Here is a 24,960-nt window from a genome sequence, read left to right as displayed (position 1 = left end):
TTGTGTGTTGGGGGAGGTCTCCTAAAATGGAGACTGTTACACCCTGACCAGCTTTGCGTCTTGGTTTGCTTAACGTCTAGGTGTCTAGAGTTTTGCTACCCTGGGCTCAGTACTCTCTCAAATGTGGTAGATGTTTAAAAAGGAAAAAAACCTTAATCTCTCCTTAGTTTCCTACCTTCTCCTTCATGTTTAGAGCATAAGAACCCATTACATGACTCGAATGTTTTTGGCTGCAATTGATCATATTGCAGTGGAGTTTAGGGATAAAGGATTACTATGTAAATTATTCCCAGTTATCACCTTTTTCTGTGCTACCTGTGTATAAACAATGTAGTGATTTCACAAAATAAAGGTTTTGAAATGAGTAGATTAGTGGAGGCAAATATAACTTGGCCTGGCAAAATCTGTTCATTGCAATTGCAAAAAACAGTGAAAATGTTTTAGAAAAAACATTTAATTTAATCTTTGCTAATGGTGTTATAATCGTGTTGATGATCAAGTTTTCATTTAATTTGAAATAAAAGAAAGGTTTAACATGAAGAAGAAATTATTTAAGACCTGACAAATACATAAACAAATGATTTTAAGATTATATTGAAGTTTAATATCTTTTTGATAGTTTTAAGTTTGAATTTTAACTACATCTAATATATGTATATATATACATATATATATGATTATTTTTCTTCTAAAATTCACACATACTGTCCTGCAAACTTAAATTTGTGAAAATTTTAAAATTTTAGTTTTCAAAAGTTCCAGCCATCCTTCTCGTCCAGATCCAGGCAGGTCTCAGTTCGTCCACAGCACCTGCCCCTCATTTCCCTTCCATTCTACGCCTCCATGTGGAAAACTGGATACCATTCCAGAAGAAAAAATCTTTGAAGTTAGGTATCAAATATGACAACATTTAGTTTTTAGATATTTGGGGTCCTCAAGGATTTATTGGTAGATATCTTTAGAGCATACTAATTTTTTAAAGTGAATAAGCAAAATGACTTTATAACAAAAGATTATGTGTAACTCTACTAATGGCTTGTCCATATCCAGCAATATGCTTTTATATTCAGATTGTCTTTAGAATCTCCTGAGCAGGCAAGGGATTTTGTAAACATTTTGCTCCTCATAATTCTTGCAATTTGTTAAATTATATACCCAGTAACTGCTTTAAATGTAAATTGGTGCTTTTTATATGAGTATTTAGCACCTTTCTTTCTTTTTAAACATAGTGGGGTGATCACTGGGTTCTTCCGTGCTCACTGGACAGAACATTAGATGCTTGAATACTTGGAAGAGCAAGTAAGAATGTTCGTTAAGAGACTGCTCTGAGGTACATTCCCAAAAGGCTGGTGGTGTTTTGTTTATCAGCCTGCAACCAATGTAGAGTAGGTGTTCAGTGTTTCTAACTATGTGAAGTAAGTTTATATTCCAAGGCATTATTCATATTATTCATGATTAGGGTTTCAAATTTCCTTAACAGGCCAGCTAAGGTCAAAAAAAAAAAAAAAAAAAAAAAAGAGGGGACATCGAATAAACCTATGTATTGTTATTTTAAAGTTATTTAGATAATTGCTGAGTTGGTGGAAAGAAATGCCTGTTTCTAAAAGTTCATTGTTTGAATCTGACTTTATATTTACCCACCAAATATTGTCATCTAAATACAATTGTCAAAGTCAGTTCAGCCAACCATAGCAAATCAGAGAGATCTGATGACTACTTGTTGGCCACGCCAGGGTAAGCATGCTTTGGTGAAGGTCTCCTTTAACTTGGAGGTTCTGCAGTTATACTCTGTGTTCTTTAATGGTCACACAGAATAGTTCATGATGAAATGTCCATTCAGCTCCAGTAACTGAAACTAAGTGCATCTTTTATTGTAATAGACATTTGCTAAAACAAATACTGGCAGATACCGTAATACTCATTGGATATGAGTCAGTTGCTCTTTTAAAAAGTAAATTATCAAACATAGAAGTCAGATGAGAAGGGAGAAAACAGAAGAGCAGTGAGGTAAGGGCTGTAATGGTGGAACAGAAGTGAGTTAGTAAAACCTCAAATGGTGCTTTACAAGTGGTACACAATACTTGGGGGTTGGGGTGAGTAGGTTACCTGTTCTTCAGTTCTCTTCTTGGTCCAAGTTTGGTGGACTTTGAAATAGATGCTCGATTTGAGAGCTGGTTTCAGGGGGTGGCAAATCAAGATAGAGTGAAGGAGTGATTATATGGACCAGCTGAGAACAAGTCAAATACTTTTATACTTTTTACCATGTCTCTCCATGTGGGTATGTGCACATGTGCCTGACGGTGAATGGAGGGCAGAAGTCAACGTTGGGCAGCTCTCCACCTTAGTTTTTGAGGCACAGCCTCTCACTGAGTCTAATGCTGATTTGGCTAAGCACTCTGGGCAGCAAGCTCAGGCATCTTCCGGGCTTCACCCTCTTTCCCTAACCCCAGAGTTACAGATAGGCACAGTCCCACTTTGCCTGTCTTTTATGTAGGTGTTGTGATCCAATCTCAGGCCAGTGCTTGTATAGCAGAGACCCTATTGTGTCTCTCATTTCTAAACGTAATGATTGTTTCGAGAGTGATCTTCAACTTTACATTGCTGAGAATACATAAAGAATACGGGCAGACATTATACAGGGAAATTGTGTTAAATCATTCCATTTTAGAAGCCTTTTAATGATTCACAGTGCACTTTCAAAGTCTTGATAGTGGTCTGCAAAATCCTTCACGTTCTGACCTTGACCTTTTACCATTGCTTCAGCCTAGACAAATTGGTCCTATCCTTGGTGAACCTGAACTTGGGCTCAACCCTGTCGTTTTGGCTGAAAAGTTGTCTCCTAGGTGGCACCATTCCAAATTACTCCATCCTTGTAACTGTTCTCATAGCACCATGCTCTGTGTCCTAGAGCTGATATGAACTTCCTGTGTTCATTTCCTAGTATGTTTCTCTTCTTACTCCTACTGAACATATACATTACTTCCAAGTACATTGCTCGTGCATACACAAATGGGTGCTCAAAAATGCATCAAGCTTGTTTATTTTTTAACAGGTAAGGAGAAAACGGGAAAGCTTACAGAGCCATTTAGATTGCCACCATTTAATATTTTTATATTTAGGTTTTTCTTCCCTCTTCCTAAAGGGACCAATATTGAACTTCAAAGTAGCCCTTCTCCAGTTTGATCCATAATAAACAGTAGTAAGGTATGTGTTTTAGAAAGAAACGAGTTCAGGGGTGTAGAAGGGAGAGGTACGGGGTTAAGGGCTGACAGTGGGACAGGATGAAAAATTTCAAAATAAACTATGCATTTATGAATAATAAGGGTCCTGTTAGTGGAAATGGTGGAGTCATGTCCCTCTCTGCCTCCCTGAGATGTATTGAGGAGTACAGCATTTAATAATGGTTGAGAAGTTTCTCTGCAGCATTCTCCCACTACTCTGTATTCAGGATTCAAGAGTGCAACTTGCGTGTATGTATCCGTTTGGGGATGACTGTATGTTGAAACAGAAAGACAATGTTTCCAACTAAAATGAAACAAACAAAATCCAGTGCAGTCCTCATGCCTACTTATACATTTCTATAAGTTCTCCTTGCACAGAAAGGCTTGTGGGCTCCTTCCATGACTTAAGGTAGATTGGTTAATAAGTCAAAGAGTGCTGTAACCTCAACATTAGGTAATGAGTCAGGCGATGGGGCAGTGCGTGGTTCCCCTGTAATGAGCCCTCTAAGAGCAGTGATGGGAAGTCTTACCTCACCCATTATTAGTTTTAAGGTTAGTAATGGCTGTAATTTCACATTTTGGTTCACAGAGAGGGGACCTATTTCCTCCCCAGCATCTGGAACCTTTATTTTCTTGGGGAAGAAGTTTATTATAATGTTTTTTTTTGTCCTTAGTAGCATTAGTGGCATTTTGTAGAGATTGGGGTCTATCTATGTGTGTGATCATCTCTTCACTGATTACTTAATTATTTGTCTTAACGGAAGAGTTTTAACCTAGCTCTTTCGGCTGTCTGCCGTCCTTTCCGCATCGCCACCTGCCTCAGATTTCCTACCACAACAGAAGCATGCTCGTAATGACCGTGGTGACCAGTGCTCTGAGCTGATTGAAGCTAACTTGTAGTTTGTTTTCATCATTATTATCTGAAAACAGCACCTTTTTTTTTAAAAAAAGGCAATGTCTGATTTTTAGCTCAGCTTGGCCCACCACCTATGTAATGGGAACTAAAAAGAGATACTGAGCTCTGGCAACAGATCCCACATCCTGTCAGGACACCCCGTTCTAACCGTTGGCCCCGGTTAATGGCAGTCACCATTTGTAGGGTACTTACTACCTGTTGGACGTTCAGAGAGTCCTCACAGTTCCTAGGATATGTAAGTTTCTGAGTAATGCTATGAACTCACGTGCCATGTGGGGGCACACTGGTGTCTCACGTTCGTCCCCACACACAGCAAGGTTAGATTAGATGGCTTCCAGGCCACTCCAGGCTTCCTGCTCTGCAAGAGTTTTTGTTGGTTCAATAGGTAAAATACTACTTTTATTTCTTAGCTTTTAGCTTTTTTAGATGCCCAAACTCTTTGTCATGACTAATTGCTAATTTAAGAAATTAGCTCCAGAAATTTAAACACCTTGTAAATGAATACAAGATTGGTATTCACACACAAGACTTCACATACATGAAAACTTTTTTTCAAATATGTTTGGACTCTGTAGCCAGCCCCAATAAATATAGAAGTGGATGAAGAAAATAGGAGAGCAAATTGGGCTATAAGCCCTACATTGAAGGAAAATTAATTTCATCTTTACTGTGTATTATTTACTATTTTGTTTTTTCTAAAGTCAACCTTTTCTATTTTCATGACATTTTCTTTACTGAAAATTTAAGAGTAAGTTTACAATGCAGTTTCAAAGGGAAGCAACTAGTAACACATACATTTAAGGCACTGGTATTATATTTTAGATCTGAAGCATGAGATGGAGAAATGTAATCCTTGTTGGTAATTGAGGGTAGCCTGCGAGGATTGTCGTTAGCCTGGTGCACATGTGTTGACTGTGCTGTGAAATATGCTGACCTCATACCAAATCCCTGACAGTTCTACAGAAATATAAATCCTGGAAAGGAAAAGAAAACTTCTCTCTTTATTTTCTTCTGTGACTGTGCCAAATGGAACTCTTTCATTATTGTGTGTAGGTTCTGAATGTGTGAACCTTTGTATCTTTGTACATTCACATACATGTGCGTATTATAATATTTGCATTGACGTTGTGATTGATCATGTCAAATTACCAGAGGCTGCATCTGTGTAAAGAGAATTTTTAGATAGTTTGAACTTGAAGAAAAAAAATAAAGAAAATGCTACTTTAACAGTTTCAATTAGTTAAATGAAAAATTTAAAGTCTGAGCTTTATGTTCATTTACAGTGTGATTTACTGTGGATACAATTTTCATATGTTATAAAATCTTTTTGTGTTTTTCAGTTTTATTTTAAATTGCGTATTGTGTTTTAATGTTGGGTAGTTATACATTAATATGGTAGTGTTGGTTGTATGTTGGTTTCATGTTTAGTTGGAGGGTATTTTGGAAAACTAGAGTTCAATATTTTTTAGAACTAATTTTATTATGGGTTCTAAAAGCTCTGTCCCTCCCCATCTCCATCCCTACCCTTCTCTCCCTCTCCTCTCTCTCTCCCTCCCTCTCCCCCCCCTCTGTGTGTGTGTGTGTGTGTGTGTGTGTGTGTATGTGTGTCCTTGTTCTTTCTTATTTTACTATGCATTTAGTAGAAAAAGAGAAAGTCTTATATTTTATCCTATCCCGTGCCTGACACACTGTAAAGCTGGCCAGTTCTGTGAGTGGGACATAGCCTACCAAACCCTTGCTCGCTGCAGCAGGACGTGAGTGGATGCTGAGCTGCACACCCTCCTTCCGGTCTGATAACCTGCAGGAGAACACTTCCTTGACTCGCCACTTTTAGTTGGGAGCCTTTCCATATGAACTTACATCTTTGAACATTAATGACTGTGAGTTAGTAAAATTTCAAAAAGTTTGCTGCAGCCTCCACATGCTTGGCATTCTTTTCTTTGATGTGAAAATGTGAACTGTCTCTGATGTAATTGTGCTCAGGGCAAGACAGCTAACTGTGGTAGGTGGTTTCCCGTTTCTTCCCAGAGTAGAGTTGTCATGATTACACAATCACTGACACACAAATACAAACACGTCTTACTGTTATAAGATAGACATGTGTTTTTAATGTCAGCAAGGTAACTAAGAAAGCAATGCTCTCCAACCAACCATGTTACCATAAACATTGAAATACCAAGTATAATACATAGGAAGACACACATACTCTAAATATTCATATGCGTGCATTACCAAATTATGCTTATGGCTGCCTCTGCTTGCTTGTGTGGGCAGTGGTTTAAAACTGTTTTTCGTTATATAAATGTTTTTCTGGATATCCTACAAATAAACTTGAGTGAGGTATGAACCTTCTGGGACTAATTATCAGAGAGAAAGTTGTACAAAGATAATGTTAGGTTGTTGTGGCAGAAGAATCCAAGACTGGTTGGCTAGTAATGACGTGAGCAGTAATTGTGTGTTGTAAAGAAGCCAGGAGCCTGAAGGTAACGGCAAGGAGGGTAGGTGGGGACCTCATGTGCACACTTCACCATCAGAAGACTGGGTTTGTTTCTGTATTTAACCACCAAGGTGGTTCCAGCCATTTGCCCAGACTGAGTTCTCTGCTTAGACCAGCTGTGGGTAACCATTCTGTGCCATTATCTCCCAGAGGCTTGGGCTCTGGGGCAAAACACCCTGTGCTGCTTACTTCAGGAGCCAGTGTCCACTTGTATACACCCAACTCAAAAGCTTGCTAAGAGGTTTTAATTAAATAATGCTTATAGATTGCTAGTACATGGAATGTTTTTAAAGAATGGGGAAATTATTGCCTGACCAGAATTACATGAGAATTTATTTTATTGTAATGACAACCTATTTACTGTGTTGAGATATTCTAACATTTTATATAAAGGACATCAGTATTTACTTAGCTATAGTAGAAACCCACCAGCTAATCATTTTGATGAACTTACTACTTGATGTTATAGCATAAGACATAAAATACAAAATAAGCTTAGAGTTACATAGAGCATAGGCTAATTTAAAGTTCCCATATTTCTGTCCATCCAGGTCTAGTATAGATAGAAAAAAGTATTTAAAATATATTACTAAAACACCTAAATATGATTTGTGCTTGAGACCACCTATAAGCTACGGCAGCCAGGAATCAGATGATGTGGGTCTTTGCGTCGCTTGGTTCATATGTAGAGCCTGGTAGTAAGAAGATACAGCCTGATTTCCACTGACCATACTTAAAGAGTGCTGGGGAAATTTTCATTTTTACTTTGTTACTTAGAAATCTGATTAGAAAATTGGCTAACTAGTTTTGCTTGGCTAGTTCTTCACAGTTAAATTAGCATTGTAAATTAAGTATTGGGAGAATTGTTTAAATACTTGGTAAATGGGAGTCATCATTAGTAATTATAACCAGATATATTTTTCACTTAAAGGGCTAACTTAATGGAAGCCACTCCTAAGTGATCACCTTGATAGATGAAGGAAATATGAAGGTATAGACTTCCTGATGTATCCTTTTGATAAAGTTTTTTTTTTTTTTTTTTCTATTTTTTCGGAGCTGGAGACCGAACCCAGGGCCTTGTGCTTGCTAGGCAAGCGCTCTACCACTGAGCTAAACCCCCAACCCCTTGATAAAGTTTTATGAGCAAGTTTTCTTGTAACTTTATGGCCATAAGTAGCAGCCATGTAACCATGAGAATTCCTTTGAATACATAGAATAAAGGTATTTCTACCCGTAGCCTCACTAAGCTTACCCAATACACATTCTGCAAGAGATTCCAGCTACTGGCTAATACTCCTCAGGAGCCAGGAACAAGCAAGAACTCCATATTTGCTGGGGGTTTCCTCCCAAATTATGAATCATACTTAATAAGGGTCTGTATATTTTCCCAAATATTGGACCCCCCCTCCCCAAGCAAGAAGTTTTAATTTGAAAAGAACTTCCCTTTGCAGAGGACAAATTGATTGCTAGGAAAAATAACTTTTGTGGAGCATGTACGTACATACGGTACCTGATGGGGGGTGATGTAAGAACTAGGTAAATGTTTGAGAAGATAATAGACAGCAGAACATAATTTCTAGGAGAGAATCCAAGATGTGCATATTCATAAAATTTACATGTGAAAGTAAACAGTATGCATTGAATGTCATGCTTATAACGGTAAACATTTCAAAAATTGATATTTCATGTAATATTCTATTACCATGCAGAACTATTAAAATATATTGTTCAAATAGTAGGGATCTTTTTTCTGAAGAGACTAAGTACTCTGAATAACTATAGGCACATAGCTTACTTGTAATGAAGACCATTAGTAGGGAGGATAGGAGTCAATTAACCGGGCCCTTGATAATAGCTTTCTTATCCAAGGAGTCTGTCTTATCACCACCTCCAAGGGCAGTTCTGTAGCAAGCTGCAAGATGAATACCTAAATTTGTACAATATTCATTCTAAGAGAAAGGTTGCCTTTAGGCAAAGTTAGTTTCTTTATTATTATATAAAATCCCCTTTTAATGCTAAGCAATGTGCATGTCACAGTCATTTTTGAGATAAAAGTCCACTACCTCCTGTTGACCCAGGGTGGACGAATGTTGGGATTCCTGAGCGAGCACGGAGCACATGGAGAAGTAGCGTTTAGACAAACATACATAAGGTGGAAGTGGTTCATTTTTAAGGGTAACCCTCCTTGTTCCTGAGAATCACAGGCAGTTATCCTGAAAACTATATTTTAGAAGAATGTATGGTAAAGCATAAGAAATATTTTCCCTAAATCTTAATATAAGAGACATGCAGGTGAAATACATCTTTTATTACATAATTTCTGTAAAAGAACCTTTATGCTCCAAACTGGTTTACTTTGCTGTCAGTTCCCCCAGGAATATTTAATTTTGCCCTTTGGAATTGCCCATATCACACTGCCCCAGCTACTTGAAGAATAGCCAGCCTCTGCCAAGTCTATCCAGTAGGATGACAGTTAATGAAAGTAGCCTGCTTTGCCTCTGTTGGGGGTGGGGGTTACCCAAATACATTTCATTTCCAAAATGTTTCTTTTTGGAAGGACTTATTTGTGGTAATGCTGATTGCTGTTTAAATCTTGTCAAAAATGTGGCTTTTACAAAACACAAAAATAATCTCCTGAAAGTTTGGAAGGGGAGAGGGGCTGTGGTGTGGGGGCGGTCTCTGCTGCCCACGTCCGCCCTCTGTTCAGTGCGTTGTGTGCTTACGGGCTCCCTGGAGCAGATCACCATATAATTGATGTGCAGTCTGCATTGCTGAACCCTGGACTGCACCATTCTGTGTTCAAGGGAAGATGTAATCTGATCCCTCTGCTGCTGAGGGAGGAATCTGTTCAGTCAAGGCTTTGACAGGGCATAGTCTCCTCCAATAATCTTGTGGGTTCTCGCTCATTATTCCGGAGTTCTCCTCAGTGGAGCTGCATGCGTGTGTGCGTCCTGAGCAGCGTTCTGGTTCTGAGCTGCGTCTGCTGGTGCTGGGGAGTTTTGCTGCCGGTTCCGCTGCCTAATCTTCCTTTTCTGGCGTGCCTGAGCATGTCCACGTTAGAATCTGTGACATACCTACCTGAAAAGGGGTTATATTGTCAGAGACTGCCAAGCAGCCGGACACACGGGGGCACAGAATCCCTGAAGGGGAAAAATACAGAAAATATGGGTTTCTACGGCACATTAAAAATGATTTTTTACAAAGTAAGTAATCTGTTTTCTTCCTGTGCTGTGTGGTTGTGTGTGTGTGCGTGTGCGTCTGCCTGGGAAGGAAAATCTGTCTCATCAGAGATGGCTGCAGTATCCTCTAATTCTGGTGGTGCGTGGATGTCTGGTATTCTGTTTTATTTCATGACTGTTGTAAGCAAGTATGCAGCGATGGTGTGAGCTGGGAGAGGCTTTAAAATAAAATGTATATTTCCATCTGAGAATTTTTCACTGAAAACGTATCTCAGACTTCAGAAATGTAGCTCCGTTAAATGCTGACCTGGAAATACTCAGCCTCACTTGGCTTTCCGTGAACCTTTCTGTTCAGTTCTCCTGTACCACAGACATACATATATGTTCATTAGTTAACTCTTGGAGTGTAGTCACTGAAATGTGTGCAGCCTATGTTTGAGGAGATTGGACTACTTGTGGTATCTAAAAAATTGTCCAATTAATTTTTGGTTATAAACTCAGTATTTTCAGTTAACATTACAGTATTTAAAAGTCATTCAGAAGATGCTTTGTTTTATAAAATAATTTAAACATAAAGCCTTTTCAGTGAATTTCTTGATATTTGTTTTAAATATTTTATTCATTGAAAGATTCTAGATGGAAATAAAGTTTGCTTTTAGTGGCAATTGGATGACATTTGTACTGGCATATTTACAAGGCGTTCTGGGAAGTTCTGAAAGGTAGCATTACTGACTTAATTCATATGAGTGTCAGAGATTCTCATATGACTGTGAAAGTCATCTGTGAAAGTTACCAAGTTCTGTACTGGCTGACCTTCCTGCTGGATTCATTCATGTATATGTACATGTCTGTGTCTGTGAGTTCTACACGTGGAAGCACATGGCTCCCTATGTACTGCAGCTTTATATCGTTTGTTTTCTGATAAGATTACTTACAAAGAGAAAGAAATAATATATTTTGGAGATTGTCTTTTTAAAATGAAGTGAGTATAGAACTTCCAGAGGGAAGAAAGCAGGCCAATTCCACCCCCCCCCCCAGTAGATATTTCACGAACTGAAGTATAAATTGTGCATAAGCTTCTTGAACCTTTGCAGCCACAGATGACCCAGTGTTGCCTGGGAGACTTTCTTCATGAAGATAACAAGTCCTTGCTATCCCATCACAGAGTTTGAATCTTCCTGGTGCTTTTTAGTACTTACAGTGTATATTCTACCTTCCATGTGTTCCTATGTGAAGCAGTAGGTAGGAAAATGAGCCTACTGCAAAATAGGGGTTCCAGCTTACTCTAAAATTGAAGATAGCTATCTCCATATAACATGCAGTAATACAGTAGCTAGTGAGTACACGCAAATCCAAGAGAAGCCGTTAAAATAGGAAAAGTTGAACCTTAACAGATTTTATTTTGTAGTTTTGAAATTAACATATACCCAGATGACCTACGTTAATTGATAGTAAAATACAAAAATAAATATTTCAATATTGACATTGATAAATGCAATTTTGAACATATTGATAGCACAACATGGCATAGTGAGAAACCTTTAAGATGTGCATGTTGGACGTGCCTTACATATCATATGTCTTAGTCATAACTCATTCTCTTAAAGTCTTTTCGTTGTTTCCAGAGTATTTTGTCCTGAGTATGGGCTGTGTATTCTGTATGTAGCAGTTGATGATTTTCCCTCAGCGGTATTGCAGCAGATACAGATTATCTGCTGTTAGGGACTTACTCGTTTTAACTGTCCATGTTGTCCTTGCTAATTGCTTTCTTCCTTATTTCAATCACCATTCAAGATTAACTTATTTTGCTCTCTTCCTTTGTATAATGATATGAATGTTTAAAATTTAGTCATTAATATTTCTGATTGTGAAATTTTTAATTTTTAATCTTAAAATATTTTTAAAGAAAAATGAAGCTTAGTAAAGAAGACATACTAAATATGGTTCTTTTCTATGTGTGCTTATAAATTTCTTCTTGTTATTAAATTGAAAAATGAAAAATATGTACTACTCTAAGGGCACGATGAATATTAGTTTCTCACCAAACACTGTTCTTCCCAGCAGAATACTGAGGGAACATTACCTTTCCAGTCCATAAGAGTAAAGCAAATAGAAAAAAACTGAGTAATATATTTTCAGATTAACCTACCAATAATCATCATTGTAGGCACACGAAAATTTAACAGTTTTTAAATATTAATATGCAAACTCAAAGTCTGACAATGGACCAAGTAATTTTTTTTTTATTTTATCTGTTTTACTTTATAGATGAAAAGAAAGTTGGACCATGGCTCTGAGGTCCGTTCCTTTTCTTTGGGAAAGAAACCATGCAAAGTCTCAGATTATACCAGGTAATGTTGAATAGAGGGGGTAGGCGGGCACGTCCTCCGAGAACATGTCTTTGAATTTATTTTCGAAGAATAACAGTGCTGCTGTGTTCAGCGTTGCTGGTTGTTCTAATGTGTCTTGACGTTACAGATGTGGGAAGGGCATCGGTCTAAACCCAAGCAGAAGCCGGCACTGTCCACTGTGGACTTTCTTACTAACACTCTGATGGGAGGCACATGCAGCTCTTCAAACAAGATTTCAAAGTCACAATTTTAAACAGTAAACCATGAGATCTAAATGTTAAGAATGTCTCTAGTTACTATAGCAACTGCTGTTTTAGGGTAGATACTTTTATATACCAAATCGAAGATAAATTTATTAGCAGTGAGGTAAATCTCCCAGATACTAACTAAATCTTACTTCATGGAGTGAATGTGTTAGAAATCCCCATTTACTGGCATGATGGGTTTTATGTTTTAACACATACATTTCTACACTTGTAGAATAGTTTCCATAACAACTGAAGACAATCGTAGTCTTGTTTCCTGCTTCACTCCATCATTTTTGGATTTTTGCGTCAGTATAAAACTTTGCCCACTCTCACGCTAATTAGGCTAACTTAAGCACAATATCTCATTTCCCAGCCAATTAAAAATGGCTTGGGATGTCACTTGAAATGCTGTATTTCAACATTTAAATGACAAAAGTATCTTAAGAACCTCTGTGGTCCCCTCTCCGAGTTTCGTATAATTGTCACTTTTATTGAGCACTGGTCAGAGTGAACAGTGGAAATTCCAAGGACATTATGCTTAGGATCTTTTTTCCCTTAAAGCATTTTGATTTAGTTATTTTTATTCTATGAAATAGAATAAAACTAACATTGCCTAGATACAAGGTTTTCTAAAACATATTACAGATTGTTGCCCCCCCACAAGACACACACACACACACACACACACACACACACAGTTTTTATTTCATTCAACTGTAGAAATTTATTTAATGCTCCTGTGTAATATTAAGGAATCGTATTGCTTAGGATAATTTTGTATACAGGAAACTCCAGCGAGATGGTACGCAAGAGCTGAAGAGAGCCTCATTCTCCGTACAGCCCTTCTCCCTCCTCTCTGCTGTCTGACAGTTTCACTGTCTTGGGCGCTTCCACCAGAGGGTGTGGAGGGATAGAGAGACAACTAAAATGTTCATTTCATTTTGATTTTCCTTCTAACCTTGATAATTTATTTCTCAGATGAGAAAGTCGAGCTTGATGTTAAACTAACTGTAAGTGCAATTTTTTTAATGCACAGATTTCAGTCAGTCCACATTATTTTGGTCTTATATTAAAGACAATGCCAGAACAAAAGTATTATATGATCAGTTACTTTAGAGTGGAATTTTTGGTACAGAACACATTCTCATAAAATTTTAGTCGCTTTTATATCGAGGTAGCAACAGCTTTTAACAAGGAACCGTACAAAGCAGAATTAGAAACAATACATATTTATTTCCATGTCTTTGAAACAATTTTGTCAACCACTAACATATATGTTTGATATTCAGTAATGATTTTGACAGGTAATAAAGATGAAACTCATTCTGTATTCTCCCACCTCCTTAAGAGATTTTAGCTATTAACACAGCTTGTCTTATTTTGGAGAAAAAGAAGCTGAATTCGAATAAAGGAAAGATTGATTTACTTGTTGAATATTAGAAATTGTCATAAATAAATATTAAAAGATTCAAAGGGTGCAGGCATAAAGATTTTTCTACAAGATAGTGATTTTTAAAAATTAAGACTCGCTTCATTAGCAGTTTGTCAGGGGTTGAAAATCAGTTTACACATGCTTTTCGAGTTTCTCCTTAATTCTTTCTCCGTTTTGTTTTGTTTTGTTTTGTTTTTTAAACAAATCCACTGTAACCCAGCCTGCCCTAGAATTCACTATGCAGCTTGCCTCAAACTTGGAACAGTTCTACCTCACCCTCAATGCTCTGATAACAGATGCGAGCTGGCTGCCCTTTGGATTTAAAGCACTTTATTATCATAGTTCAGCGAGCTGAGGACTCTTCCACAGATGTAATCTTGTTGAACATTAATACCACCTGTAAGGCAGAAATGCTCGCATTACCTGGCTTGAGGTGCTCGAGCCAGCTTAGAGGAACCACCAGCCTGTGTGCGTGTGTGGTGTGTGTGTGGTGTGTGGTGTGTGGTGTGGGTGTGTGTGTGTGTGGTGTGTGTGTGTGTGTGTGTGGGTGTGTGTGTGTGTGTGTGTGTGTGTGTGTGTGTGTGTGTGTGTGTGTGTGTGTGTGTGTGTGTGTGTGTGTGTGTGTGTGTGTGTGTGTGTGTGTGTGTGTGTGTGTGTGTGTGGTGTGTGTGTGTGTGTGTGTGTGTGTGTGTGTGTGTGTGTGTGTGTGTGTGTGGTGTGTGTGTGTGTGGCCTGAGTAGTTAGCAGAGATACAGTCTCAGGGCTGGAAGCACCATACTCGGTTCTGAGTTTATTTGTTCAGTGTTTTGGTTTTTTTTTTTATTATCTCAGAGTTAAATTATTGGATAAGAATGTTTCTCTTTTAATTTTGTCTGAAAGTTCTCTACACTTTTTTAAAAAACCTGTCTCATTGAGGCTGACTACTACCAAATACCTAGGCTCAGCTTAGTAAATGATAAATTATAATTAGCAATGGATAAAATATTGTAAATAATTTTAATATATCTGAGGCAAGCTTAAGGATTTATGTATAAGCAGTGAAAGACATAACATTAATACTTTCATGCTTATTTTTATAAAGAAAATCTAAACTTAACTGGGTGCTTGAAGACCAGTCATAGAAGTAGGAGCTGTCTGTTGTACGGCCATGTTTGTTTGCCTGCATACTTAGTCATGTGCTCACTTATGGTCAGCGCTGGGCCTGGCCTGTCCGCTCAGCCTGCTCACTCTTACTGATTGCACCTGCAGCCCTAAGCTGCAATTAGAGCTTTGTCATAGAGCCTTTCATTTGATTGCCAACGATGATAGGGAAGGAACTTTAGTGATTAACAACAACAACAAGAGCAGGAAGAAGAAGTAGGGCCAAGTATGATGGCACGGGCCTGTGTTACCAACATTGAGATACTGAAGAAGGAGGAAGGTGAGTTTAAAGCTAGCCTGGGTGACAGTAAGTTTGATGCCAGCCTCGACTACAGAGAGAAACCATGTGGGAGCAGAGGAAAGGGAGGAGTAGCAAAGTAGCTTTGTGTGTGCCTGCCCTCTGAGAGAAGCCAGCAAAGGGGGTGCTATGCAGATGTTAGATTTAATTCTTTTTTTTTTTTTTTTTTTCCGGAGCTGGGGACCGAACCCAGGGCCTTGCGCTTCCTAGGCAAGCGCTCTACCACTGAGCCAAATCCCCAACCTATACAGATGTTTGAAGAACAGCAGATCATCATTCACAGTTTTTAATTAACATCTTTCTTTGCTTCCACTCTTATGCCTAGGCTCAGCTTAATAAATAACAAAGTAAAATTAGCAATGAGTAAAATATTGCAAATAATTTTAAATGTGTCTGGGGCAAGCTTAAGGACTTATGTGTCAGCAGGAAGTCCAAAATATTTTTATCTCTGAGATATTGGTAACAATACTTTCATACTTTTTATTTTATTTTTTAGTACCACTGGGCTTGTACCATGTTCAGCAACACCAACAACTTTTGGGGACCTGAGAGCAGCCAATGGGCAAGGGCAGCAACGGCGGAGGATTACATCTGTGCAGCCGCCCACAGGCCTCCAAGAGTGGCTGAAAATGTTTCAGGTGACCGTGCGAACACTGTTGGAATGCTCCCCTCCGCTGCCCGGGGTCGGGTGGGAATACACAAGTATTTGGCCACTAACAGAAAGAGGAGTGTGTCTGATGCTGTGCCTTGTATGAGCGCAGGAAACAGTGGGCTAAGTGAAAGAAGCCAGGTGTAAGAGGAAACGTTTAGTAATAGAGACAAAGTACGTTAGTGACTGCCAGGTAGAAAGCAGAGAGGCCTGGGGCTACCTGCTAAGAGATGTAGGGCTTCTTTTGGGGAGGGAGATAGATGTGTTCTAGAGCTGGGTAGGGTCATGGTCATCTAGAAAGATGACATCCTGGGAAATCTCCTAAGTGTCCACTGAAATAGCACACCTGTTATATGACATACATCTTTCAAAATGAATGTACAGTCCTTATATTGTGCAAGTGTATGTTTGCATGTCTTTATGCTTTTTAAAATAAGACCTTTCATTTTCTTGTTCGGGTTTGGGTTTCTATGTTATTGAATGTATTGTTTTCTGAACACATTTCTTGTATGTTAGGAATGTGAGGTTAATTTAAGAACTCCATCAGGAAGTCCCTGGTGGTAACTTGGCATCACTGTTTCCCTGGTAGAGGTGACTTAGTGGTTTCTTCCATTGCCTTATTTGCAGATGCCTTTAGTTTGCTCAGCTTCAACCACTGTCTTTTACTAGGATTTAAATTCTTTGAACATTTACTGGGACAATTGCCTTCAATACTATGGATATTTATAATTTAAGTTAGTTAGATTGCTTTATCTCTTCTTATTCTGAATGATAGACTAAATCAAGAGCATACTAACACAGTTGTCATAGACGAAGTACTCAACAATTCTTTGCAGACAATAATTAATAAAAATATGAATGTGCCTGATATAAAATGAACACATTTCACTACCTCTGGCTACTTGAATTGTTGGGTACTAAGTACACACATAAGGAAATTACAAATTTAAAAGATATGTTGGCTTTGTTATTTCAAATATTTAAGAAGTCCTGTTGTATAATTCCTAATATTTTAAATACTTAGCTCTGTGTGTGTGTGTGTGTGTGTGTGTGTGTGTGTGTGTGTGTGCTTTCATCTATAGCTAGAAAATTTCCTTGAAGTGATGTGCTCTTAGATGAGTCTTAAGACTGTTTTGTGGGAGGGGGCAGAGCTGTAAATGACAGGTGTGGAGCCCTGGTTCTTAGTAGGGTTTGGATTTTCCCCGAAATAATAGAGGAAGAGTTGGATCCTTTTGATGTTTAGTATGTAAAGACAATATGAAGGGTAGCCTCCAAAACCTAATAATTATCAACCCAAAATATCATAGTACTAAGCTTAAGAGTCTTGGGATTAAACAAATGGAAGTTACATTTTACTTATGAAACGTTGAGAACACGACAATCAGAAAAAATGTTTTTAATGTTTATAGACATGTGTTGATTAAACTCACCTTTCCCATAAGGATTACTACTTCCCCATTCTTTTACCTGAAATTTATGACATTTTTTCCCTACATATGCCCTGTGAATTTTCAACTTATTTTTTTGCCCAGTCATTTAGTAATAAATAATGCTTAAAATAAAAAATCTAGACATTTGTCTATATACTCTTAAAGGTATATTTAAAATATTAATATCTGATTAAGCCAGGGAAATGAGAGGAATGACAGTGTGTTCTCCTGCGTGCACATGAGTGTATGCACAAGCCAGCACCCAGAGAACAGCGCTGGTGTGTTGACTGGATGCTGAAACCAAATGGCGTCTCTAGTGCCCATCTAGACAACCCTCAAAACTGATTGGAAAAGAAGCTCATTAGCAGGCTATTCCAAATAAGGGTTTTTGTATGTGGTTAGGCCCATTTTTCCCACAGCATTTTAATGTACTAAATATTTTTGTAAGCCATTTATGATGTTCATTAAGAACATTTTTCTAATATTGATCTGCAGTGGAGGTATTAATGCTTTCTTTTCATGAAGCTGTTTTAGAGAGCCTTTTATACAGTGCTTGTTTAATAAAAACTCCAGATGTTATACTGGTTACAGCTCAGCTTTAGAGATGTTAACTGTAAACGTAAAACCAGAACGCCCGACTGGGAGTCTAAACCCGCTTGGTGTCCTACAAAGTGTCTTTCACATGAGTAGCTGCAGTCAGCGCTCATCCTTTTTTTCTTTTTTTATTCACTTTACATCTTGATAACCTCCACCCCAACAGTCTCTCCCTCCCTCCCTCCCCTTTTATTCTAAGAAAATGGAGTACCAAACCCCCCCTTCCCCCCCCCCTTCTACGGGCACATCGAGGCTCTGCAGGGCTAGGTGCCTCTTTTCCCACAAGGCCAGACGAGACAGCGGAGTTGGGAACAGACTCTGCAGACAGGCAGAAGCTGTAGGGGGTAAGGATTGAGGGCCCTGATGGGACAGGGACTCCACAGGAAGACCAGCAGAGTAGACCTTTGGGGACTCTCAGAGAAGAGCAACCAACCAGAGAGGATGCACAGGCTGGACACAGCACCCTACACATGTAGCAGAAGTACGCTTGATCTTCATGTGAGTCCTGAACAACTGGAGAGAGCTCATTATTAGTTCACAGACATAAGGTAGAATTAATTCTGCAAGTAAAAACTTAGTCCCCCTCCCCCACCTCAAAGACAGTCTGTAGCCACTAAAGGTCAACCTGACAAGGTAGATCCAGTCTTAATCTTCTGAGCTCCACGTCTGTCTCTGACATAACCCAGGACTCATTGCCATACACTGCCCTTGTCTTAGCAAGGGTTCTGTGGCTGTGAAGAGACACCATGACCAAGATACAAGAAAACATTTTATTGGGACTGGTTTACAGTTTCAGAGGTTTAGTCCATTAGCATCGTGGAGGGAAACATGGCAGCTTGCAGGCAGACAGGTGCTGGAGAGGGAGCTGAGAGCTCTACATCTTGATCCCTAGCCAGCAGAAGGAGACTGTGTGTCACACCGGGCATAGCTTGAATAGATAAGACACCAAAGCCCAACCCAGCAGTGACACACTGTGTCCAACAGACCACATCTCCTAATAGTGCCACTCCCTATAGCCAACATTCAAACATAGGAGTCCATAGGAGCCATTTCCCACGTTGTACTGGCTGGTTTTGTTTCAACTTGACATAGGCTAGTGTCATCAGATGAGAATAGAGCCTCAGTTGAGAAAATGCTTCAGTGAGATCTAGTTTTAAGGCATTTTCTCTGTTGGTGGTCCATGGGAGAGGACCCAACCTGTTGCAGTTGATGCCATCTCTAGGCAAGTATTTCTGGGTTCTACAAGGAAGCAGGCTGAGCAAGCCAGGGGAAGCAAGCCAGCAAGTGGTGCCCCTCCACAGCTCTGTCAGCCCCCCACCTTTAGGATTCTGCTCCGTTCAGTTTCCTGTCCTGACTTCCTTCAGTAATGAACAGCAATATGGAAGTGTATGCTAAACAACAAGCCCTTCCCTTCCCTTCCCTACTTGCTATTTGGTCATGCTGGTTTGTCACAGCGATAGAAACCCTAAGTAAGACAACCCTGATTTTGTTGGTTTGGTTTGGTTCGTTTCCGAGACTGGTGCCAAACTAACTAGAACTGAGCCACTTGCCTGGGGGCTGGTGATGCTTCAGTGCCAATCTGCTCGATGGCCACAGCTCCGTAGCAAAGAGGGTGGTGTGGGCTGACCTCTGAGGGGTAATTAAACCGGCAGCCGTTCTATAGATCTGCAGTTGGGGCATTAAATGGTCACTTCCTGTTGTGTAACAAGCAAAATGGGAGCTCTTGTCCTCCTACTGCCCCCCTATTGCTCCTAAGGCAGTGTTACAGCACTTGGTCCAGCTCCATCTACCCTGACAAAGTACAAATTAACTAAGCACATAGAATACACCACTGCAAATAACAGTCTATTAATGAAAATCAGAAATTAAACCCAAGACAAAAGCAAAAAATCCAAACTTTGCACTGTTTAAATTGATTCAACTTTTCAGTGGCCCAAGTTTCTTGTTTTCCAAAGCCAGAGGGACGGGGCTTGTTTGATTATTTATGAAATTTTGGAATTAGCATATATAGTTTTTCACTTTAAAAATTTAGAGTAGATAAAGACACTAACAGAATTGGCCTTTTATGGTTCTTCAAATTTTGGATTTGTCTCTTAACTAGTGGGCAGTTTTATTGAGACCACTCTTCCCTTTATTTTTATATTGCATAAAACAAATATCACACTAGAACGTATCCAACGGGGCGAGTATGTAGATGTGCGTACAGCTCTACATGGGAGCACAGAGTCCATAAATGTCAGGCTCCTCCATTGGTCAAGACACAGCTTTGAGCCTCGGTCACCTTGGGTCGTCTTGGTATCAGTACGAGCTTCACATAGACTTCTGAGGGACAAAGGTGAGGTGTGTGCGAGAGCTTTAGCACTGTACAAATGTCTGCACACTTTATCAACACAGATTTGCATTGAAACTGCGTGTTTTGGAAAGATGTGTTAGATTCAAAACAAAAACAGTGAACTAGAGAAATACTTTCGTTTTGATATTTATAATGAATAAAATCTATATTGAAAGATTTATCAAGTTCCATGCTAAATCAAATTACATGTTTTCTGATTTCTTTTACTTAAGTCTTGTTAGTAACAGAGAATTAAAACCTACAAGAGAGGTGAAAGACAAGATCAGTTTTTTGTTTCTTTGAAATTATATTTGTTACAGCATGGTTAAGGAAGCTTATTAGACCTTGTGTGATGAAGTTGAAGAAATTCATGTATTTACTCAGGAAAAAGTAGAGGAAAGTTCTGTCTTTAATATAATCCAAAACCTTACATCAAAATGAAAACAGATTAAGCCTTGTTCTTTAGAAAGTAACAGCTAGATCACGTTTTCTCATTGGATTCTGAAGCTGTTTGAACTAACAGGAGCTGCCCACAGGAGAGGGCAAGAACTGTTCAAATAGAGGTGGGTAGACTGGGTGTGGTGGCTCAAGCCTGTGATCTCCAGTGCAAGACTGCGTCTCAAAACGGCAGTCAGGTAGACTCCCTGCCCTGCCTAGGTTCCAAAGCAGTGCGTTTGCTCTCGTGTAAGTTCGGGCTCAGTGCTGCCCAGGACCTTGTGCCTGAGTGGAATGGTAAGCACACCCTTCCAGTGTTCCCTCATGCTGATTCATTAGTCACCTGCATCGACACTGGAGGAATTGATTGTATGAAAAACAGTCGGGCATGTTGACGCAGGCCTTTAATCCCAGCTCTCCCAAGGTTGAGGCAGGCACATCTCTGAGTTGGAGGCCAGCCTTGTCTACAGACTGAGTTCCAGGACAGCCAGAGCTACACAGAGAAGCACTGTCCTTTTGGGGCTGGGGGGTCTCCAAGTAATTGTGGGACCCTGCCAGTTTGGGGAATCACTACCAGACCAAGTCTCTTATTATGAAGGCTTTAGGCTGTAAGTGGAAAAGGGACTCTGCCTGGGAAATCGAGTAGAAGAACAAAGATAGGAAGCTTGAGAGACTATGTGGAGATCTGAACTTCATAATCTAGAAGAAATGCTGGTAGCTTAGCTGGTACAGTACCGACTAAGCCTTAGATATGCTTTGAACTTCCTGGATTTGTTTGTCCTGAGCCTCCTGCATCTGCATTCTGCTTTCACATGCTGAGTAAAATGCAGTTCTGCTGAGTCAGCATAGTTGTCCATCTCCCAAAATGGCCATGGCCATGACAGTGTCTACAGATTTCTTGTAATATGAAAATAACCAACATACTGTTTTAAAAAATTCAAATTCTTTGAGGGATGTGAGTCAATAAATTGTTATTTTAAGTTATTTGTACTTTATGGTCAGTGATGAATCAAAGTCGACCGTGTTGTTAAATGGGCAAAATCTGAGGCAGTCCCTGAAGTGCTGTGGGATCAGACAAACAATCCGGTGCTTTGCCTCCTGTGTGGGCACTCTGCGTGCTGCCTTTCAAAGCCGTGTGCAGATCCTGTGTGAGCACAGAGTCCTTGAGGGCAGGTGAATGTTTCAGTATGTACAAGGTAAAGGACAGCACATGACTCCTGGGAGCCCCGTTCCTTACATTGGCAAAGTGGAGTGGGCCACGGGCATAGGTCAGTGCTGACTGGCGTTCCATAGAGCTGGTATCTCTGCAGAGTCTAAGGGAGGTGGGTGCCTCTTCCTGTGAGCCGAGACAGCTCAGTCTCTGTGTCTTCTTACGTCTTACGGAACCCAAGTGCAAGTGTTAGAGGAGGGCAGGGGCCTGCTATTCTCTGTTCATCCATGTCCGAAATGGCCTGATGCCCAGAGGTGTTCTCAGCAAAGGCCTGTGCGGATATGCTTTCACGTAACGATTGGGAAGTTACTTAAAGGTCTTACATGGTTATCATAAAATTCCAACATTTTAAACTACTCATATGGCCTTAAATTTGTTCCTTTGAAGGGCCCTGGCTTTTCTAAGCAGTCATGCTCACTGAGGGAGAATACTAAAAGCAAACAAAATTTTTTTTAAAGGAAACTATACTTTTGAAGTATAATATATGTGTTTTCATTTTTCATAAATACAGCATTTTTTATTCATTTGGGTCTTTGTTTATATTCTAATTTTGCAATACTAACTCAGCTAATCTTTTCTAGTCTTTTCTATTGCTTACTGATTGTTATCTGTAATTTTTATAAAGTGGAGCATTTTTTAAAGTTTGTAGAAGATTCCTGTCACATATGCAGAATAACCAGTTATTAATGTTTTATATTGCAAATCCCTTAGCTCTTGGATGAAAACTTTATTCAAATTGTGAAATTATATGGCTGTCCACTTCAAAGAATTTATAGAGGAAAATGATCTATCAGAATTCCCTAGTCAATAACCCAGATGGATATTGTGTGTCTCCCAATGTCTTGGTGTTAGCATAAGTCTTAAAATTAAAAATAAATGCAGACTTATTTTTCTGCCAGTCATGCCTTTTAATGCTTGCGGGAAAGGTACTGAGTAAACTTGCTGAGACTAAATCTGCTGTGGCTCTGGTGGCTTCTGGGGACAAGGTCCCTCCGTCCACGGTCCCCTTCATGTAGCTCCACTGCTCGAGCATGGCCATGCAGGTGCTGCGGTCTTCTGTATGGATTTGTAATGTGTCCAATTCCTCTTTGGTAGAGCTGGAGTGGACCAGAGAAGTTGCTGGCCTTAGATGAGCTCATCGATAGCTGTGAACCCACACAAGTGAAGCACATGATGCAAGTGATCGAGCCCCAGTTCCAGCGAGACTTCATCTCCTTGCTCCCCAAAGAGGTGAGTAAGGGCGGCCAGCTCACCTGCATGGGTGCAGCACCCGCATGGCTGCTGACCAAATACATAGCCACGCCTGTAAGCAGTGTCCTGCTCATCATGGCTTGACACTTTGGCAAACTGCTGTGGCTTTTTGGTACAGCTGTTACATAAAGTGTGCTCATACCAAGGTGCTGCTTTCTTCCACTTGGATAAAGTAAGGCTTCATGTGAGTCGCTGAGTTTCTTCAGTTTTCCCTGGGTTATCTAAAGGCTGACTTTAGTTAGTTGGTATGTTTATTATATATAGTGGATGTTTTCAAAATTCTGGATTCACTAAGCAACAATATTAATTTTGTTTTTATTTTGCTAATTATTTAATGCCCCTTCAAGACCAGTAATTTTATGATTGTTGTATTTCTCTGGTTATTACATTATGTGATTTTTTTTAATATATAAAAAATTTTTTTTAAAGATTTATTTATTATATATAAGTATACGGTAGCTGTCTTTAGACACACCAGAAGAGGGCATCAGATGCCAATATAGATGGTTGTGGGCTACCATGTGGTTGCTGGGAATTGAACTCAGGACCTCTGAAGAACAGTCAGTGCTCTCAACCACTGAGCCATCTCTCCAGCCCCCTAATATATAAAATTTATCTATATGTTTTTATGGCATTTCTACTTATCATCCTTCATCAGAGAGAAAGAGAGAGAGAGAGAGACAGAGACAGAGAGACAGAGACAGAGAAAGACACACACATAGGGAGAGAGGGAGAGAGAGAGATACCACAAAAAAATTGGATTCTTAGGCACTTAATCGTACAGCCATGTGTGGCTGATGGTTTAAATATAATGCACATATTGACATTAGACTTCATAGCTTAATTTTTATCAAAAGGAAGAAATAATGTGATATTAGATAATGCCCCATAGTCTATATTTTCTCAAATTACTATACACATGTTATAAATAGCAGTTAAAAAGACAGCACAAAAAACTGACAACATCCTTCATACAGATGATCCTGAAACCTCATTTGAACAGGAAGAGTCTTGCTTTCTCTTTTCTTAGATGATCGATCACTCTAAAGTCCTAGTGGCATTAAATATAGTCCTAGTTAGAATCTGGCATTAGATTTGAGTAAAATTGATGAATTAAAATATAATTCTGGGGGAAAGCAAATTGATAAACCATCTTTTTCCTGGCACTTTCCCCCCTTTCGAGTACTTTTTAAAGGTGACATTGTCCCAGAAGAAAAGTGTTTGCTCTTGTGAGCTTTTTCTACATCAGAACTCTTTGACTAAACTTATGAAAGTAACATGAGATCCCTTTGCTTCCATCAGGGCGTGAAATAATAAGAAACAGGTTTGTACGTGAAGTGAATATTCATCTGGATTATCTTACATGCCCAATACCTCCTGTAGAGTGTGTATGTGTGTAGGATGTGTATGTATTCGCGTGGGTATACATAAGTACATTCAGATGCTTCTGCACGTATGTGCCCGTGGAGGCCAGAGGTGTATCCCTCAGCTGATCCATGTTGTTTTTGTGATGTGGTCTTTCACTGAGGCTGGAGCTTACCCCTTCAGCTACAGTGGCTGGTTGTCCAGTGAGCAGTGACTATAGCTAGAACTGCCATGCCTGACTTTACAAGACTGCTGGGATCCGAGCCCTCATCTTCATGAAACCTTACTGACTGAGCCATCACCAGTCCCCCAGATTTGAAAGTGTTTTAGAATTTTAAGAAGTAAGCACAGATGATTAATAAAAGGTAAAATCCCAAAAGATTCTCTTGGCTTCTGTGTTCTTTCAAAGACT

The 24,960-nt window shown here is 39.4% G+C and overlaps 1 protein-coding gene across 5 annotated transcripts in view; it reads left to right on the top strand.

The window, feature by feature from the left end:
• Positions 1 to 24,960, top strand: part of Fbxw7 (F-box and WD repeat domain containing 7) — a 184,084-nt gene that overhangs the window by 146,879 nt on the left and 12,245 nt on the right. For 4 of the 5 annotated variants that reach the window (XM_032898158.1, XM_032898156.1, XM_032898155.1 and 1 more), the window contains 3 exons: positions 12,082 to 12,164; positions 15,779 to 15,920; positions 23,028 to 23,162. In XM_032898158.1, the coding sequence (XP_032754049.1) occupies positions 12,082 to 12,164; positions 15,779 to 15,920; positions 23,028 to 23,162 (360 nt within the window). Of the gene's footprint in view, positions 1 to 9,364; positions 9,838 to 12,081; positions 12,165 to 15,778; positions 15,921 to 23,027; positions 23,163 to 24,960 lie in introns of those variants that run through there. The other variant, XM_032898159.1, reaches the window with a different exon arrangement.

Source organism: Rattus rattus, chromosome 3 (genome assembly GCF_011064425.1).
Source record: "Rattus rattus isolate New Zealand chromosome 3, Rrattus_CSIRO_v1, whole genome shotgun sequence".
NCBI classification, from domain to species: domain Eukaryota; kingdom Metazoa; phylum Chordata; class Mammalia; order Rodentia; family Muridae; genus Rattus; species Rattus rattus.
Note: the sequence above shows the minus strand (reverse complement) of the source record. Positions and strands in the feature narration are given on the sequence as shown.